The sequence below is a fragment of the Haliaeetus albicilla genome, chromosome 10 (assembly GCF_947461875.1).
Source record: "Haliaeetus albicilla chromosome 10, bHalAlb1.1, whole genome shotgun sequence".
Taxonomy (NCBI): domain Eukaryota; kingdom Metazoa; phylum Chordata; class Aves; order Accipitriformes; family Accipitridae; genus Haliaeetus; species Haliaeetus albicilla.
The window spans coordinates 33,274,473-33,294,952 of NC_091492.1; the positions used below are offsets into that span (position 1 = coordinate 33,274,473).

Here is a 20,480-nt window from a genome sequence, read left to right on the forward strand (position 1 = left end):
TGGCAGAGGTAGTGCTGAAACTTGGTCTCTTGGGCTGTGAATTTTCAAAAAGACTCAAATCCCATTAAAAGCTAATGAAATCTGTGCTCTTGCTAACTAATCCTGTGCTTTGTCTACTGAATCATAACTGTTTTCTAGAATAATAGAACTATGCATGTGATGAGGATATAAAATACTAAGGCAGGTGAAAGAAATGAGAAGAATAATAGCAAGAATACTTAACCTGGGATTTGGCAGCATATTGCTCTGTAGAATAATCTACTTTACGGGTAGATGTTATAAAGACAGCCTTTGACAGTTAGTATAACTGTGGACTGTAGCAACTTGACTGTGGTTTATTTAATGTGTTTGTAATGGATACAATTTTATGCAATCACGTTTTAATTTCTTACCAGAATTATTTTAGACTGTTTATATTTGCAGAGATTTAGGTAAAGAAAAGCACATGTAAGTGTCTCCAACAACATCCATACATTTCTCATTTATACAGAACTATCCTGGCCATGAAATGACTGATACATGGTATTTAAATAGTGAATCTTTAGTAGTGGAGGTGAGTTAGTGGTGGAGGTATAATTATTTAAATAGCAAATCTTTGTTAGCAGTGGAGGTATGAATATTCTCATTAAATCTTATTGTAGTAATATTATGAGCCTAAGCATGGTTGGACCTCATTTGCCAAGGCCCTGTGCCAGAAGTGCTAAATGTCGCTCCAAGTTGGGTTTTTTTTAAACCTCTGTTTTTTAGTAAATTCTGGTTTATGTTACATGCATTCAAACATATAAAATATTCTGTATTGGAACTAACATATCTTATGCACTTAGAGACCAAGGTGCCCAGCAGTTTGACTTAAGTGAGACGACAACTAAAAATAACTAGTATTTGTCCTGTTGGATCACAGAATCAAACCTGTTCTCAGAGGCCTTGCATTTAGCTTGTTCACAGAGTGCTTGATTGAAAAGCAGGTGACTCAACTATAAAGAACTTTTGTTCTTTTTTTCCTGCTAATGCAATCCTTTCTCTAGATACATGAACAAAGCAGCAGAGACTGAAAAAATTCTTTAAGCCAAGTCTCTCAGTTTCTTTAGGTGAATTGACAAGGGAGTATTTTCAAGGTGTTTTAAAGTCTGAAAAGTTGTAGTGATATGTCAGTGTAGTCATCAAATGTACTTCAAGAACTGATCAGAAATCAGAGAAGATTACTAAAACCCAAAAAGATTTTTGCAGCATTTCTCATTGTTTCAACATCCCCAGAAAAGAAGTTTCCTTCTGCTTGATCCAAAGGTCTGTTGACTTCAACAGTGTTTCATCACATCCATGGCGGGCCAGTAAGCCCTTTTCTTACTGGAAACTAAAGCGTTTTATGTATGTAAAGCTTCTGATGGACTAAATTAATTTAATAGATAGCTTAAGTCTTACCAAGATAGAGGCTAAGGTTGTCACTTGATGTGTAGGCAGCGTAATAGCTCACTGATGGCGGGGATGGCTCTATTGCTGCCTCTCTTCCTCTTCTTTTCCTTTCTCTTGCTTATGGCTGTGTGATCCCCCCTTCCCTGTGCCAGGATTGGACTGCTTTCTGAGCAGGTTTAACTCACTAAATGGCATAAAATTAGCTTTTTTTTTTCCTGGGTTAGTTTTCTACCCCTTTAATAAGAAAAGTCAGCTTGTGGAAGGATACAACAAGGGTGTCTTTTTGGTGGCAGTAAGTTGCTACAGCAGGTCACTCAGCCTCATGGAACGATATGTGCCTGAGCTTCTGTTGGCTTGAGTACTCTGAAAAGTCATCACTCCAGAATTGAGCTCTGCATAAGCGAAGGGGTCCCCGCGTGTACAAGGTGAGATAAAATTTAAGCATCTGGAATGTCTTATCAAATCCAGATGTACTGCTTGCATACTTACTCTAGGAGAGCTTAAATACCTTGCTGAACAGAGCTTGCTCAGGATACAATCTCCATTCATTCATCACAGCATTCTAGGTAAGACAGATAACTACAGTGGTTCAGATACAGCAGTATGGATTTTGGTTCATGTTAGCAATGAGGAAATGCATACAGAATCTGCAGCAGGCTTATATCTCGTAGTTTTATCTTTGCTAATACCACTATATGTTCTAGGTATTATTAGCTAACTTAACGCTGGCATAGATATGCTGTTCTGTCTGTAGTGCCTTATAAAATGTGGTAGGTAAACAGATTTTAAAGACAGCACTTAATCACACTCATTGAAAAATCATTAGGAGATGTTCTCATGTCTAAGTGTGACTTGTAGTTGTAAAGCAACTTAAGGCCCCGTTCAAGACAAAATTTATATACTTGTTTACTTTTGTTATCAAATAATCAGAAGTTATTCTTTAAACAGGTCTGAAGGAAGAAAGATACCTAATGTGTCAGTTAAATTTCAGCACTGCGCAAAATAAAAAGTATATAAAACCAGAAACTGAGTGTGTTCTTTTGATCCAGTTCTGTGTTTAAAATATGATCTGTCACAAATATAGCTAATATAGCTTATGCAAAACCTGTGCTTTACTGAATGTTTTTTTAATGATAATTTAGTTAGGAACTTAAAGTATAGTTTAGTAGCTTGGATTTCCTATGATGTTTCAAAATATATTAGTGCATCCTTATGTAGTTCATAATATTTTCTCTGCTACAGTAAAAGTAATTTGGTTTTCTAGAAGTTATTCTGAATGGATCTCTTCTCCAGTATTATCACTAGTATTATTCATTGTATAGTTATTAAAAGAAACATTGATTTTTTTTTTTCTTTATTGATTGCAGGGTTCTAAGCAGAAGATATCATGAATTGTAGATTACTTGTCCAGTACAATATACCACCACATTCCATAAAACAAAGTATTGAATACTGTCTAGCTTTATAATGAGTGTTTCATTTTTAATCAAATTCCTCTAAACCATCTAAATGGTGGTTGTACTCCTCTAGGGTATTTTTTTCTATTGAACAGTATTTTGTAGACTTAGGAGCAACAGTTTTTTTCTGCTTGTTAATGTGATGTATTGAAAGTATAATTGCAAAAACTGGAAAGGGACCATGTGCAACTTAACAAAACAAGCATTTGCAAAGGTTTTAATAACCTTAAAGCTGTCAAGTTGTATATGTGAAATTCACTGTAGTACCATAAAGCAGATACTACAAAACAAATATATGGGAATAAGGTTTGTTTCAACAAACAAAAGTAGGATTTATAATTCAGCATTTACGTGACTTCTAATGAATGACTGTGATTTCATGTCCTCAAATTATAAAATCTCTAATGGAAAAGTACTGTTTTGGTTGTGACTTAGCAATATGCTTCATCTCTAACCATTGAGATATCGTAGGGTTGGCTCAGGACAGAAACATTACATTAATTCTATGAAAAAGAAACACCGAATCATAAGCATAATATGTGATAACCCCTGTTTTATATTCAGTATCTATAAAAACAATTTTAAAAAAGGAATTTTGCTGAGCAGACACATTATGTCTCATATGAAGGAGGTGTTCAAACATTTCTATTCCGCAGGACTGATAGTCTTCAGAAATGGTCCCATTTGTGGTTCCAGTTAACACTCAAGTTCCATTTAAGAACAGTCAAAGCATGTGTTTATATTTCATCACAACTTAAAAGCTATATTAAAGCCCAGCATGTTCTTAAGATCTCTTCTGAACCGGGATTCTTTATTAACTCTGACTCCATAAAAATATCTCATATGACTTCTTGGTATTACATCAAGCTCCCAGTAAGATTAACTTGTTTAGCTAGTACATTTAGAAATCAGACTTCTGTGGCTGAAGTCTCTCTGTAATGAGACACCCAAAAATGAAAACTGTTTATATCAATGCTGCTTTTAAATGGTTCTGACATAACTCTTCTGTTATGTGGAATGATAGTGTACTACATACATTTCTCAAAGGCACATAAGTAGAAGTCCAGATGAGCCATTATAAACAGCCCTAAGGGAAAAAGTAGAAGTAAGCTTGGGAATAGGATTCTCTTCTTCCTCCCAGATGAAAACCCTAGCTGTTAAGTTATTCAAGTACACTTTTGTTTGCTTGTTCTTACTTTGGTGTCATGATTTATATATATTGCAGAGGAGGAGTAGATGTTGTTCACATACTGTTCTACAGTTCATTCATTTAAATGCCCTTCTCATAACAAAGAAAAGTCTTAACCAGAGAACAGTCAAAATGCCCTTCTATCAGTATTATGTCTGGCTAGTGTAACTGTCTCTTTGCCTGAAATGACGGCTGTGGTAAATCTCATTTCTGGGCACCCAATTCTTCCCTATTTATTATAAAGGAATATCAGGTGTCTAACTCAGCACTGCAAATTTCATCTCCACTGCAGATGCTTAACATTCAGAGCTACAGAGCTGAGTGTCCCAAGTCGGTGAGATTCCAGAGCTGAAGCCCAATGCCTGGATCATCTTTCTTCTTTTTTAGTTTATTTAATTCTGATAATTTTCCTGAAGAATACCATTTTGGTCTCTCAGATGTTTGTTTCTCATTGACAGCTTTGACTAAGAAATAAGGAGAGAACATTGGGGAAAGTTTTTAAAAAAAATCCATCCACTCATTTGAATTAAACTCAGTTGCAATGAGTTGCAAATAGTGGGACTGGGTATTGTCAAATAACAATAGTATGAAAGTAACTGGACTTAAGATCCCTTCTTACCTAAGCCTCTGGTTGCGAAGAGGGCTATTGCAACTTGCAGTGATGTAGAAACAGGAAATGCTAACTCAGTACTGGAGCTGTATATATTAATCTAGATAAAGTGGGGGATGTTCCCATTATCTGGGTTTTCGCTTACTTTAAGAAGTCCTCACTTTAGCTCCCCAAGAGCTCTAAGTTGTAAAGCCTGAAGAGATACCATTTGCTTTACCACTGTTTTCTGGTAAAACAAAGAGAAAGCCTGCTTTCTGTCTTTCCATCTATAATCATTTTTATAAGCCTCTGCTCTTTGTGCTTACAAAGATTTTTTTCTGAAGTACACTTCTGTTTTTATGTTTAAACACTTTAAGCAGATGATCCCAACTATTTTTGTCCATTTAACTAGATTTGCAGTGGCTTTTACGATGAAAATGAAGGAACTGGCAGCAGCAGAGTGGGTAAGTTTACATGATGATGGTGATGCTTATAGTATTATCAACTATGCATTCTCCTAAAACGTTTTCTAAATGCTAGAGAATTGTAATAATCTTCATATTCTCTATTCCTCTTTTTCCTTTCAGAGAAAGCATTTCATATTTATGTATTTCGACAGGTCAAATAGATCTGGCATTTAAAAGCTGTTTAATATTTGAGAAGAGTATCCAGCAGTTTAGGAAGTGCTTCTCTGTAACATTTAAAACTAATCATTGCTGTTGTTATTGAGTCTCTTCTGATGCCATATGCATATATTGTTTCTTTTTGCATCATTTAATAAACTTTATGTTGCCAAAATTCCACTAAACAGCTTTACTTACAATAAAGAACTTGGAAGAATAATTTGAAAATACTTGTTTTGTCAACACTGGAAGTAGAATGAACTTCTTAAGGTGAACTGCAGAGCTAAAATTGAAGTTATGCTAAGCCCAGCAATATGTGATATACAGCCCTGTTGACCAGGCCTTGAGGGATATGTAGCACATAAATAGCACTTAACTTTGTTAAAACTCATCTCTCCTCCTGAAAATAAAACAAAACACACTGTGCTGAATGATATATGGAAAAATACTGAATTAAATTATTTTCATCCGACAGTATAGTGGTTAAATAAATTTGGCAATGTATTTTAAGGAGATTTTTTAGCCAGCAAAGAACTGGCAGTAATAATGGTTGGTTCTCTTTTCTTCATTTAGTAGGCACCATTGCATTTGCTGTGTCACAAGTCTACTACAGACATTCAGTGCAATTATTTTTAGTATCTGATGCTCCTGTTTGAAAATAGTCTGGGTCAACATTTTCACCCTTACATGGTTGAGTTGATGGCAGACTGCCAGTGGAGAAAATTGAGACAAATCCTTGAAGTAGACAGTCCTCAATCCTGGTTTCTGAAGAGCGGCATAAGACAATAAAGAGCTGCCAGTCATTTGAGTACAAGGAGTGCTTTTGGGTCATGTCAGGCTGCACTGGTAACCTGTGAAAAACTCCACACCAGACGGCAGGGCTTGCTGATCCAGCTCGATGGCCCAGCTGATTTTCTGTGCAACGTTAGCTTTCCAACTAACTTGTTGGCTAAAGACTTGTACTGGATTACAGAGAGCTTCACTGAGCACCAGATCCAGTGAAGGGTAAGAAGTAAGGGATAAAAAGACCAAGGCAGGACCACCCTCTTCCAGCTGCAGTGAGCTGTTAGCTGCCCTCACCTTATCTTGTGAAACATCAGCTGAAGTTGAACAATAAATGCAAGAAGTAGAAACTAACTGCTTGGTATCTCTTCAGTTCTAATTTGCATCATAATATGATCATTAAAACGCCCTTGCCTAAAAAAAAAAAATCACTTAGAGGTGGAGCTTGCACAACAGAACAATTTAAAACTCAATACTTTGTTTCAGCATGAATTGATTTTTTTTTAAATCTATTTCCATTAAAAGTATATATGAGCAGACATAGGAGCTGGTATTTACATTACAAATATAATTTGGTTTTAGTAGTTACTACAGTGAACATCATGATAGGTAAACATGAAGGGGCACAGCTTCTGTCATAGATCTTACGCAAGAAAAAGACAAAAGTAACGGAGTATAAGGAGAAGAAACAAATTTAAACTTTGAAATAATTTTGAAATCAGTACCTCAAATGTTTTTAAGTACTTAACTTTGATTTTACCTAAACACCTTTGTGCTGCGGGCCTATGAGACTCACTCAGTGTTTTGGAGAAAGTCTGTGGCAGACAGGGAATTGGAGGCAAGTCTGTCAAGTCCTAAAATGAAATACCACCTGCTAACCTGTGTCTTAAATGCTGGGGGTTTGAGTTCTTTTTCCAGCTGTATCATCATATACAGGGTAAGAGCAAATGTGACACATTTACTTTCAGACAGTGAAGAATATGAATACATCTTTCCATACGTAGGTCACAGAATATTAACACTTTTTACATATTAACTCACACTAATGTGAACTGCATTATTCCTCTAATGTGTGCTTTATTAGTTAGTCAATTAAGAATTTAAATTACGAACATGTAAGCAATTGCACTGTGCTCAAGGGCTGTATCTTCCAACAAATTCTTTTCTAGTACGTTAGATAAATTATCTTTAATTATGCAGCACATAATACAGCATTTGTAATAATCTGTATTCCAAGTAAGTTTGAAATACTGTAAAAGATCTTGTGCTTACAGTCAGTGTTTTATTTCAGTAGTGTAAAACTGGTGCATAAGAATTACATAAGCCGGTTTTATTAGCATTCAATTTCATTTTTCCATTCTCCTCAAGACAATTTAAAATAAAGAACATAACAGAAAATTGATCTATAAAGTGTGAATACATCTGTATGCCCTGTTCCACAGTATTCCTGCTATTTTCTACTTGATGATCCAAGCCCCAGCAGGATTATACTCACTGTAAGCTATTAAAGGTCCAGCAGAGCATGAAACCAGATCCTTAACTTAAGCTTATTTTTGAAACTTAGTGGTTTTAGGGAACAAAAACCCTATCTTCACCCACCAGAGTTTGAGGCAGAGCTATGCGCTATGTCAGCTATGGAGGCAAGGCTGGCTTAAGCTGCCCTCTGCCCCATCTGCTTTTTTCCACCTTCTGTTTTGTTGCATATATGTGCATCTAGCACTGAATTTCAGCTATCCCACTTGTCCTGCAAATTTAAATTCTGAGGTTGGCCTCCAGCTTGCAATGCTGTCTCCATTGTTTGCAAGGCTTTTTTTAGGATTGGAAGATCCAATGCTATTTGAAATGCTACTTATTCATAGATAAGAGTAGACCTGAGAAATGTTAAGTAATAAAATAACCTATTAAACCATTTTTTCTTATTTTTAATTGCTTTGAACACAAAAGTTCATATAGCTTTTGAAAGATAAAGTCCATAGAATATCCCTAGTCTTCCACTGTAGCATAAACAGTGTTATTTTTTCCCCTCACTTCATTTATGTGTGGATTTGCTGCTTCTTCGTGTAGATTTTGTGACTTAGTTAATTCACTCTGATTCTCAGAAACCGCCTCCTTCCCATCTGTGAACTGCTTGTTGATGACTATTCACTTTTTATGACCTCTTTTCTATCCATTTCTTTTTCCAGTTCATTTTTAATAACTAAAATAGACTGTTACGACTGGGCAGTGGACTGGAGGGGCAGTCACATAGGAGTGATAGGGGAAAACCAAAAAGTTTGCAAGTAAAAAAAATTAAAAAATCACTTCCTTGGCTTCTTATCTCCTGAGCTGTCTGGCGCGGGACTTGGTTGCTTAACAGTTTGTTTCTGCATTAATTCTTGTTCTCCTAATACAATTCTCTTCCTGCCTTCAAGTCATTATCCTGCAGGTGTGATTTCACAATCTGCTAAGGATGGGGAGGGGGTGGGAGAGGAGAAGGGAAGACTAATGTGCAGCTTGACATGATGCACTGGTATACGGGATGCTCTGCCTTGGCTAACTCTGTTATTCCAACAACTTTCCACATTAAGAGGCAAGTCTGCATAGCAATATTTAGCTTGAAGAGTTCAGTGTATTAGCAGTGTATCCTAGCATTCAAAAGTGGAATGGTTGGAGGGGAAACTTAGTAGCCCTTTTTCCATCTGCACTTCAGAAAGAGCCATGACAGGCAAATAGTCAACGACTCGGAGAGTTGCAGCCTGCTAGGACTGTGCCTCTCTACGTAATGAAATCAGCACCGAAGAGGAGGAGGCAAGATTCAGTCTCAAGATAGCAAAGACTGGTGCTCTAAAGAAGGTTGTGCATTTCTGGACACTATGATTAAGCGATAGCATTAGGTGAAATTCGTGAAGGAATATAATATCAAACTGGAACATTCAAGGTTATATTGAGCAAATCTATTGGAGATTACACCGGTTGAGTAATACCCTCCTTAGCTTACTCCTTTACAGGTATTGCAACCAGTGCTTTTAGAACACCTAGGAATTGTCTGAACACAAAGTTTTACACAAATACTTTGAGCTCAAAAAACTCTGCTTGTTTGCTGGGGAGTGGTGGTGTTGGTTTTTTGGGTTTGGGTTTGGTTTTGGTTTTTTCAGTGTGGAAACATCACCAAGAATATTTCAATGTTTTCGTGAAAAAAATATGTATTCCACAAATTCGTGGTTGAAGTTATAGAAAGATATTGAAATAGGAACTTGCTTATTTAATCACCTAAATTAAAGAATTAGCATAGCAGCACTTCAGGAGTAACTTTGGAAGTGTAGTAATTACCTCTTTTGCTATAGCTGTTTTAAAATGATTTCTTACGCAATTTTTATTTGGGAATATTCTGCTACTGGCCAGTTTTCCCATATAGACAAGTCTACATATATTTTACAGCAATTTTTGAAAAGGTTAGAGGTAAATGGGTTTGTTTCATGCCTGATGTGTTTAAAAATTCTATTATGGATGAATGTAGACTGTGATTTCGAAACCAGCTATAATTTTTCCTTTAAGACTAACATATTTTGGGAACTAGGGCTGTTCTGTAGTGGAAAATCTTTCTATTCTAGGAAAATATTTTAATTTTCTATGCAGTAAGCAGGTTAATGATTATGAGAAAGGATACAGAGATAAACTAAAAGATATGTTTGTACTAACTTGGAAATTGTGTTAATTGCAAAATTGATTCATTGTTACTGTAAGTGCTCATAGTAAATGTAATTTACATTGCTGACTTGGCTTTTGGTGTTACTTAAATGTATCTTTCTAACAGTCTGTTTTGATTTTTAACAGTCAAAAGAAAATTACGCTGATGTGCATTTTGCTATACTGGTTGGGTTTTTTTGAAGAGTGAACAGATCTTTTATGGTGAACTATGAAAGTTACTTTTCTTCTCCTTCTCTTTAAAGCCAGATGCTAGGCAGAAAATATATGTCCAAACTCAAGGTGAGATACTAAGGCATTCAATTTATTTGAATCAAGTGTTTGGTACCTGTATGTTTATGTATCTACCTTCTTTGCCCCGGAAATATTTTGCTGAAATGGGTATGGGATTTGAAGTCCTGGCTCCACTGAAGTTGAGCTTTTTGCCATTGACATTAATTGAGGCAGTATTTCAGTCTCTTAGCTTAAATTTTCAACTCATTTGGTGCTTTTATAAAAAGTTGTCCCAGATTCTTTACAGTAGGAATCTGAAAGATAAGGTAATATGTAAGGTAACACCGAGCTTTCTCCAGAGCATACGGAAGTTTTGATGCTGAATGATTATTCTCTGAAACTCCAAATTCCTTTAAATGCTTTAAGTTGAGTTCCCAGCATAATGACACCCAACAAGTATCTAATCCAAAATATAATACTTAAGTGAGTAGTCTAGGGAACACTCAACTCAGCATTTTAGATGTGATTACTTAAGCTACAGCACCTGATTTTATTTATCTAAAAACAACTGTCTGCAGATTCCAAAACTCATTCCTGTTATGTTGAAATAACTCATTGTGAGGTCTATTTAGCCCATATTTAGTCTATGTTTAAGCCTCTTGTGGGGTAATAGTTAACTAAGAGATTAAATACATTTATAAAATAGTTTCATTAGTAAAATAATTAATCTTTAACATAAGGCAAAACAAATTAATATTCATTTTAGATTATATTTAATTTTGATATAATTTTAATTTACTTTCTTTGCCTTATGTTAAGGACTTGGGTCTCAGCTGACCTGTATCTGTTTTGGAATATGCTCCTTCAGATAGTATTATCTCATATGTAGATTTTAGAAGGTCAAATTTAGCATGTTGTAAGTGAGCTTAATTCCCTCGGTTGCTAAAGAAGTTCATACGCTGTGCGATTGTGGAAATTTTCCATTGAATTTCAGTCTGATGACTACAGAAGGATTGTGCAGACAACCTGATGTTGGGATGAGAAAAACTTGAGGTGGGAACAGCTGTGTGTGGAATTCAGTGTGCTTAACAGAAATACTGTTTTCTTAGGGCAAGACCTCAAGAACCATAGTTCAGCCATCCAGGGACCAATCAAACATGTTGTGTTTCTCTTTTTTTTCCACACAGGAATTAAGACTACACCCAGTGAAACATTTGACTGGTATAGATTTCTACAAAATGCAGGTAAAACTCACCTTTTTTCTGTATTCACTATATTTATTCTTAGGAGATGTCACTGATGAAAGAAATGTAGAACATGAAGGTTAACTGATTATATAATAAAATGACTTAATGATACGAAAAATGAAAAACTCTAATATTACATTCAGAAAGAATATTGATCAGATTAGCCTGGTTAAAAAACTGCCCAGACTGCCTCCAGATTTCTGGTCTGTCCAGGGCTGAATTGCACCAAAAGGTAAAATGGTCATGACATATGGGTCAATGTCCCTTAGAAGGTAAGTAAGTTAGACCAAAGCACCAATACCTGAGCATGCTGTGCTTTACAGCTGTGAGATAGAAACTGTGGATGTCTTTTGTAGAAGAGCAGCTGAAGTGAAGAAGTGGTGAAGAAGGGAAGTATGTGTTGATAATTTATTATTTGGTCTTGATCTAGAGCCTGTCTCTGTTTTCACCAAAGTAATGTCATGTAAGGCAGATGACCTAATTTAAAGTCACCTGATCTTGGTAATGCTTTAATTGCTCCAGCTGCCTTTCCCCAAAAGAAGAATTTGTGGGCATTTTACTGTGGTAAAAGTATTTCAATATTATATTCATCAATCCCATCTCTGATAGTACAGCTGTTCCCTCTGTTACAAATGAATCCTCACTAGTCAGTTGCTTTATCACATCAGTAAATATGTGCCATTATTCAAAACCGGTGTCCAATTTTAAATTGAGCATTGTGAGGTTATTTTGCTCTCAGTAAATCACGGCACACAAGCACAGCACTACTAAGATTAATAATTTTCTGAAGTGAAATGATTTGTCACTTGCTCGCACAGCCTTAGTGTTGATTGGCTCTCACGTCCAACCATTTTATGATTAAAAGAGCAGTCAACAGATTGAGGAGGGGGAAGCTCCCCCTAAACTGCATTTCATCTAATATATTAGAGACAGTTTTTTGCCTAATGTATACTAATGCAAAGTGCAAAATAATTCATAATGTACACAAAAAGCAAATGAAAATGTGACTCTAACATCTGTGCGTGTTAAATAATAACTTGAAAACTGGCATCAGATTATTCAGGATTGTTTTTTATGACTGTTTCATCTCATTTGTCTCACCAGTCTTGTCTCTATGTCCATCTCTGGTGGCAGCCTACAATTTCCACTTCTTTTAATAATGCACACGGAGGCAGGTTTTTTGGCTATACCTTTGCGCTTACCGCAGAGTAATTAGGAGTTCCCACTGAATTGCTTCTCTGGGGATCTGCAGTTTCAAAGTGTTTAAAATTCTACTAAACTTGGAGCAATCAGTAGAAAACTATCAAAAATAGAAGGCAGTTTTGCTCAGAAGAATGTGATTTTGATAGTGTAGGCTTGCACAATGAAGTACACTTGAAAAGATCCCTAGCTTTTATACAGATAAAGCTATCCAATCTCATTCATCTCTTTTTTTTTTTTTAAGACTTTTTTCCTGAAGTTCTATTCCATATCTAAAGGCATTTAATGATTTTTGTGGGAAATATTTCTCCAGATAACTCTTACCTGTATCTTTAGCAGTATCCTTGAACATTTGTCAAATTCAGGATTCCCAGGGCTGAATGTAAAGAAACAGCACATGCCCTAAAATGCAAATTATAATACATTCAAGCCATCAATGTTAAACATCCTTGGTGATCAGGCCATGTATTTTCAAGTTATTCTTTAAAATGAAATATTTCAAGACTTTTTTCATAGAACAGACTTCTTATGAATATTCTTTGTACTGATTTTTTTTAGTCATAGAAAAGCCTTAACATTTAACTCATGTTAAATGTAACACCAGTACATAAATAGTCTCTTTAAATCAGTATAATGGCTTCAGAAAGAATTTAATGGTAGATTTAAGTGGGTGGCAGAATGCATTAAATACATTTTACTGTGGCAGACTTCCCCCCAGCCCCCAAATGTGAATGGTACTAAACCAAAAGCTAAAGAATCCCAGCTTTTTGTACATTTCATTTGATAGTTTAGGTCACTAACATAAATAGCAATTGCCTAACACAAATTGAAGCAGTGCTGTGAAAGGTTTTGTTGTTGTTATTATGTGTGCAATACAATCTCAGTACAGGAATCATAGTCTCAACAGCTGACTTGAGAGTTGCGGAGGTGATGTTTGTGTAGCGTTAGTGTGCTAGCTCCTAGTTGCAGTATTTTCAGTGGCTGGCTGTTAAAACATTTATTGGCTAAATCTAGGAGTTTAAAAGTGAATTTGCATTCTGGTTACAGTCAGCTTCACAGAGTTTGTCTTAGGTGGATGAGAGACAGTAAGCAACAGTGGTCCAGGCTTTAAGAAGACAATGTCTTCAGTGTATTTAGTAACTCAGACTAATTAGGGAAGTGTTACAGCCTATGTCAGTCTGGAGGTCAGACCAGATGATTGAAATCTTTTTCTCTGACTTTATAATACAGGAATCTATATATAGGGTAATCAGTTTTGTTAGCAATTTTAGATGCCTATCTATAGACTTGAGAGAGACAATGGAGGTTCAGGCTTTTGCTGTAAATTGATTGACAGAAAATGGCAAGACAGTCTAAGTAAATGTGAAAACTGAGACTGATCTCTGACAACTTAGCTCAAGGATGGAGCATAGCTACTTAAGATCACAGACAGGCTTGATGTCATCATATCGTGATGAAAGGCTCCTTTTGATTTCTTTGGAATGCAGCTGAAGCTTGTAAGATGTAAACCCTAATAAACACTTAGACATCATGTGATTAGAAGATGTAGATAACTAACAAAGTCTATACTAATGAACTGAGAAAGCTTGTTTACCCAACAGATAAGACTAAAAACTGGTTTCCTGGAAGGTGACATAGAATCATAGGATCAGATGCTTATTGCACTATCAAATAAAATATGCAACATACTTCTGTAGTTTGCTTTTTCTACTCTCAGATAATTTCTGCTTCATAGCACGGCTATTTTCAGAGCTTGAAAAGTTTACATAACCTGTCATGACACAGACAGCATTTTACAGAGGCATTATATTTTCCTAAAGCTATGCTGGAAAAAAACACCCACATAAGAAAAATTAAATAGTAAAAGTTTGTGCAGATATAGCTGACCATAGAAATAATGATATGACAGCAGCAGTAAACTGTGTTCCCCAACAGATCTGAAAACATAGAGCTTTTTTGTTGCCTGATCTGTTAGTGATAATGAGAAACAGGGGAGAAAAGGATTGCTGGGGAATTTTGCAGTCTAATTTTTCTGGATTAGTAGCCTGCCCCTGGAAGTTAACAGGTTCATTTAATTTCTGTTGTCTTCACAAACATATCAGCAACTCTAGCAGTTATACACTATTGAATGTGCATAGCAGTATAAACACTTTGGATATAGTTATTACTTCACTTCCCCTTAATTTCTAAGAAACAAATTGCTTCGTAAAATAAAAGCTCAACTTCATAAAACATTAATAAATGTTTGAGATCTGCAAGTGGTTAAGTATGTTGCTGAAATAAGACCTAATTGGGCTAATAATTGTCAAAGTTCTGTGTTGTCAGTGACTTCAATTACAGGAACTTCAGAGTCAGTATAAAGTGAGATAGCATGTTGAAGCTGTACTGCAGTAGGACACCACCATGTCAAACAAGCTGGAGATCTTGGCTGGTCTGAGCAGCGTGGTTTTAGTAGTTGACTTGTGAAAGAGACACAAAATCAAACTCTTCGTGCCAGGAGATTAAAAGAGCTAATGATGTATGGTATTTCTGCTGTGTGTAGGGAGATGAATGTAAAGAATAACTACAAATTGAAAGATTTAGAGTATCAAAATTTCACGCCAGAGTTGGACAAATTTATCTGTGTTTCAAATTCAAGAAGATAAAGTAACCATCTTAGAGACTGAAATCTCAGCAATAAGCCTATGGATTTCCTTTTCTAGGAGATCAGTTAATACTTTGAGATGCATAGGAGGTGGATAGATGAACAATTTTCAAGCGGAGTTAAAGATCTCTGTGGTTCAAAGTGAACAGAAAGGAAAATGAGAAGGGTTATTTACCCTCACCATCTCATCATGGCTTAGATTTTGTTTCAGAACAAAACCAAAAATGGATCACTAAGCCCAAATAATATGGACTTGGTCCTGTTCTCTAAAGGTCCATAGAATACAACAGTGAACGTGAAATCAGGGGTTGGAAAATTAATCTTAAAATCTTTGATCATCCGTGACCTAATATTAATAAGAAATACTTTGACCGGAGACTGGTTTTTTTACGTTACTGGGCAATCTTTCTATCCTAAATTATAACCTGTAAGTTCAATATTGATATACTTGATAAAATATACTTAACCTCTAGTACCAATTGGATTTTAAGCTGTAAAGGAATGAACACATTTTAAGAACTTTGGCTTTGTGAGGTTGTTGGTTCAGGTCCAAAATAATAACTTTGAATGAAAAATCACATTGTTCCTCTTTGTATTTTTCTCCTCTCTAGAGATTTCAAAAACACCCTACAAAAGCACAGTAAAGACTTTTAAATAAAAAAAAAAAATATTTTCTTTATTTGAGCAAATGGTGAGAAAATTGCTTACTTAAGATGTTCTCAAACTGCTGCTTTACCTCTCAGCACGCTAATGCTTGATATTACTCATTCACTTAGAGGCCTGCAGCTTTTCAGTAAGATTAAAGATTTGCAGTAATATATTTATTTTTACTGTACATCTGTGATTACTGCATTTTTTTCCCGATCGTACCTAGAGGGATGGAGTTAAATGAATCTGCTCTTTCAAAATGTGTTTAGATAACACTTCTACTTATTCTTGCCTTTCTTGGAAAAACAACGTCCTTACTAATGCTTCAGAAATGATTTAGGCTTTTGTGTTAGCTGTCTGTGTTCATGTTTTGGTATCCTGGCATCTAAGTACAGATTTTTATAAAGGCCGAAGTGTAAACTATCATAGTGCGTCATAATAGTTATGTAGTTTGTGTGACAAACAGTTACACAGTTTCAGATAAGGCACAAACTAGGAGCCAATGAAATCTTAAATAATAAACTGCTTGTTTCCAGTGTTGCATTATGAAAATGTTTTCCACTTTTAATGTACTCCATTCTCTCATTCTGTCTTGCAACTGAAGACCTCAAAACAGTTTAGCAAATGTTAAACCCAGTGCCATTGCTTCATATCAAGCAGTTATTAAACCTGCTTGCAGATGAATGGGTAAGTCCAGATTTGACAAACTTTCTCCAGGCCATGCTATGACTCAGAATCACAGCCAGCAGGAGAACATGAATCCTGAGTATTAATCACATTTCATCTATTAGCCAGTATATTTCGTGCCAGGTTCCAATACTATCAACAAATACACCGGCACAGCAGTTGGATACTCTTTTGATCATGCAATTCCACACTGAAATTTTAAGTGCCAATGCTACATTGCTGTGTTTCAATTTTGAGCGGCGTAATACCACCTCTGCTCCACCATGAAAAAGGAGTTGCATGACTGTGGGAGTTCCACGTCAGTCTTAATCTTCCACTGTGTCTGTCTCATTTCAGCTCACCTGCAGTTCATTTGTTACCATCCCCGTGGTCCTGTGTGGCATATCAGGACAGCATACCATCAAGCTGATGAGAGGAATGAGTTTTTATAATCCTATCAATCACTGTTCTTGTTTTGACCTCTCACATCTTGCTAAACAGGTGACCTGCTAAGCAGGCTTAAGACCAGCTTTGGCCAATGTGCAGCTGTTTTTTATAGATAAAGCCAATGTAACAAATCAGACTACAGCCATAGACAAATACTGACAACACATGTTTAAAGGAGCATCTCTTACTGACATTAAACAATTATTTTTGACACATTATATTTGATTACAGTGGCAAGACTTGACTTGCATTTGGTGTATAGTGATTCTGAAGGATGGCTGGAAAACGTGTACCATGCAGTCTTTTCCTTTTATTGCCAGTGATTATGTACAAATCTTTCCATTTTGTATTTTCTTTGCAAAGCAAACAGAAGGATGCATGAGCTAAGAGATAATGAAGCACAGTGTGCTGTTTCAAATCTTTGCTTTTGTAACACTAACAGAAATGGGGAGAAACAGATGCAAACGTTTTTTTGTTATTTGGGTGTTTGCATGTCATTCAAACAAGATAGTGACACAGTGAATGTATCAAAAGAGCAAATCAGTTGATTGTGCCATATTGATGTACTTCCGTTTTAGAACTGAATCACAGGAGGTGGTAGTATCTTATTACAGATTAAGTAGCCTATCTGGGAAAGGCAGAATGATAGCAAAAATTCACATACCAAAACTCTTGTTTAAGCTCAAGGAAAAAGAAGTAATGCCTTCTTTCAAATACCAGTTTTCACCCAGCTGATGGCTATAGCTGGTATAGGCAGCTATTGCAGTTATTCTCTTACTATGTTCCCCTTTTCAGCGTTCTTGTGAGGACAAAGCATACCAAAATGATTGCTTGCTTGTACAAATGGCTATCTTTTTTTTATTTTCCCCCCACAGTAGGGGTGCTAGCAAGGCTTGAGAAAGCAACAGGTGGGAAAACACTGATGCAGGCATCATCTTGATGTGTGAATTTAACCAGTTTCAGTGAATGAGCAGAAAGCTAACAAGATACACAAGTGCTGCTGCAGTTTGATCTTAAGTAGATAGAGAATGAGTAAACTCCCAGCACTAAACAGTGGCAGTGATGTGCTGGTAATACAGTCTTCCCAGGAATGTCTTTATATGCTTTTAAGTGGATTGAGTGGGGAAAGTCTGCCTGTAAAAATGAATTGCATGATGACTGAGATCTACCGCGTACAATAAAATAAAACTACAACTGATTCTCACTACACTAAATTGAATGGCAGAGGCAAATCCTTTTTTTACTAGCCCATCTATGACAGTTTTTAGAAATGCCATGTAGGATCCAGTCTGTAGTCCAGTATACCCAATAACTGCTATTTCAGAGAAAAGTGCATAAAATTTCATGATAAGACAAGTAGGGCTTTGTAAAGTTGCATGAAGGGGATAGTCTGCAGTGAGAGTTCAAGGCTGTGAATGTCTTTTCAAAATAATAAAGGTCAAATAAGTGGGCTATTTTCATTAATAAATATTATTTTAGGTAATTTCACTAGTGAAATAATTAGACTGTTATTGATGAGATTCTTGGGAGAACTACTTTTAAATCCCACAGGAACTAAATGGCAAAATCCAAAGTACAATTACTGTCTGTGGGGCCAGTTTCCTGTTTCTCTTTCAGATTAAGGTTTTCGTACAGGGAGCAGAATGGCAGTCAGGACTGCTCAGAATCGGTTTATTAGGGCTTTTCATTGTCAAAGCACTTTAAACCCTTATCTAATAAAATGAATAGACTGAAAGCTATAAGATAGAAACAGAAAGATGTTAAGAGATAAAAAGAAGCAGTTATTTCAAGCATAGTTAATGTTGATTAGGGTACTGTCACATCAAGAGTGTAATAATTCTGTAGTCTTTACGTGAGAACAGGGAGTCCTGATGTCTCACTACTGTCTGACTGAGCTTTCAGCACTAACTTTAAGTTTGTTCCAAAATAGCCAGAGCTGAGTATCAATAGGTGGGAGTTCATAATTTAAAATGAATATTTGTGCCGTATGGATAGTTAAAATGCAATCTGAATTTTGCTGATACTTTCTAGTGATATGTTTTGTGTGAGTTTATGTCATGAATTGAAACCACTGCTGCATGTCTTAAAAACAAACAGTATTAATGGCCCATTGCACCAGAAGAATGGCTTTTTCAATCCACATGTTTGTGTATTATAAATTACAAATTATTTCTTGGTCCGATAACCGGTAAAATATTACTTACCGTGTCTGCTGCAGCCACTCTTGACAGCTCAAGCTGTTTAAGTTAAATGAAACAGACTAAATAATGAACCCTGTGATAGGGAGCATTTAGAAGTCCCTGAACTGCATTTTAATTTTAAAAGCGATAGCACTTGAGTATGTCATGAATCACCACTTTTTTGATTCTCCCCCTCCCACAAAATCAAGGTTTGATGCAGAGCTCATGTTAATCCAGTTCCTTGACGTGAGGGAAGATATTCCTGGCATATTTCTTCCCGGGCCTGGAGCAGAGCCTGCAGTTATGGTACACAACACTGTGAGGAACCTTAAGCTGGTACCAAGTTCGGGTGATCTTAAATTACGAATTGCAGCGATTCAGCGGTGCCGTATAAGCAGCTGAGTTGTTCCTGCAGCTGGTGGAGAGTGGAAGGGAAAGGGAGGAGGAGGAGGAGGAGGAGGAGGAGGCCTCAGAGAAGGGAGCTCTGCAGTGTTCAGCAGCAGCAGCCGATGGTGCCACCACAACTGTCCTGCTGCCTTCCTCCGCTAATCATAAATCCCACAGACCGTCATTCTGACCATGAAGCATAGCCCTCCTGTGTGATATACGTGTGACATAGCCCCAGCGTGGGACCCGCGCGTTAATGTCTCACAGACAGCCCGCTGCTGAAGAGCAGCGGTTTGATGGTCCTTGTGGAACTGCCTAGTGTTAGATAATACGCCATCCATCCTTGCCATAAGCTCAATAAACAGGTGATCTGAAGGACAGCGAACTGATTTGTTCAGTACAGTAAATCAAACATGAATATTTCAACCCCTCTAGTGTTTATTAAGTTATGTTGTTGGTATGTGTGTTCATTCAGCAATTTGTGAATTATGTTGTTTTATCATAAACACATTTTACCAAAGTTCATCACGTAGCGACCCTTCTCCAGAAGTATGTTCTGAATTAATTGTGCTGTCATAGAGCCAATGGCAACTGCAATATCCTACACAAGATCTTCTTTTTGTAATATAGCCTATAAAACTATTTCGTATGGGTTCCTGCTGTGTATTTGCAAGAGAGATTTTCAATGCTAAAAATTCCCATGTTGAGATTTTTTCTGAAATTATTTTTCATTTGTATTTCTTAGCAATAAGGTTAGAATAAATGCTTTGCAATAATTTAACTTCTAGTTAATTATTCTGTACCAATGCTAGCATATTAGGGATAGATAACTATGGGACATTTACCTGATCTTTTATAACAGAAAGTGTCAGATCAAGAGCTCTAATCCCTACAGCCACTGATTACCTAAACCTCACAATATCCTTGAAATAGGTGGTGGATGCAAATTTATTCTTCTTATGGGTAGAAATACTGAGAAACACACTTATTTGTATAGTTGCCTAGTCAGTCAAAGCTGGGTTCTGGTGTTCAAGAATACCAGCCACTGGCTTTTTCTCCAAATCCTGCGCATTCACTGCCTCTGGAAATAAATTCCTATGCCCTATAAAATGA

At 36.4% G+C, this 20,480-nt stretch overlaps 1 protein-coding gene across 1 annotated transcript in view; it reads left to right on the forward strand.

Annotated features, from left to right (window-relative positions):
• GLT1D1 (glycosyltransferase 1 domain containing 1) overlaps positions 1 to 20,480 on the forward strand; it is a 57,353-nt gene that overhangs the window by 11,550 nt on the left and 25,323 nt on the right. Inside the window, exons 4-6 of the mRNA XM_069794892.1 lie at positions 5,058 to 5,109; positions 9,981 to 10,017; positions 11,136 to 11,192. Coding sequence (XP_069650993.1) covers positions 5,058 to 5,109; positions 9,981 to 10,017; positions 11,136 to 11,192 — 146 coding nt within the window. The remainder of the gene's footprint in view (positions 1 to 5,057; positions 5,110 to 9,980; positions 10,018 to 11,135; positions 11,193 to 20,480) is intronic.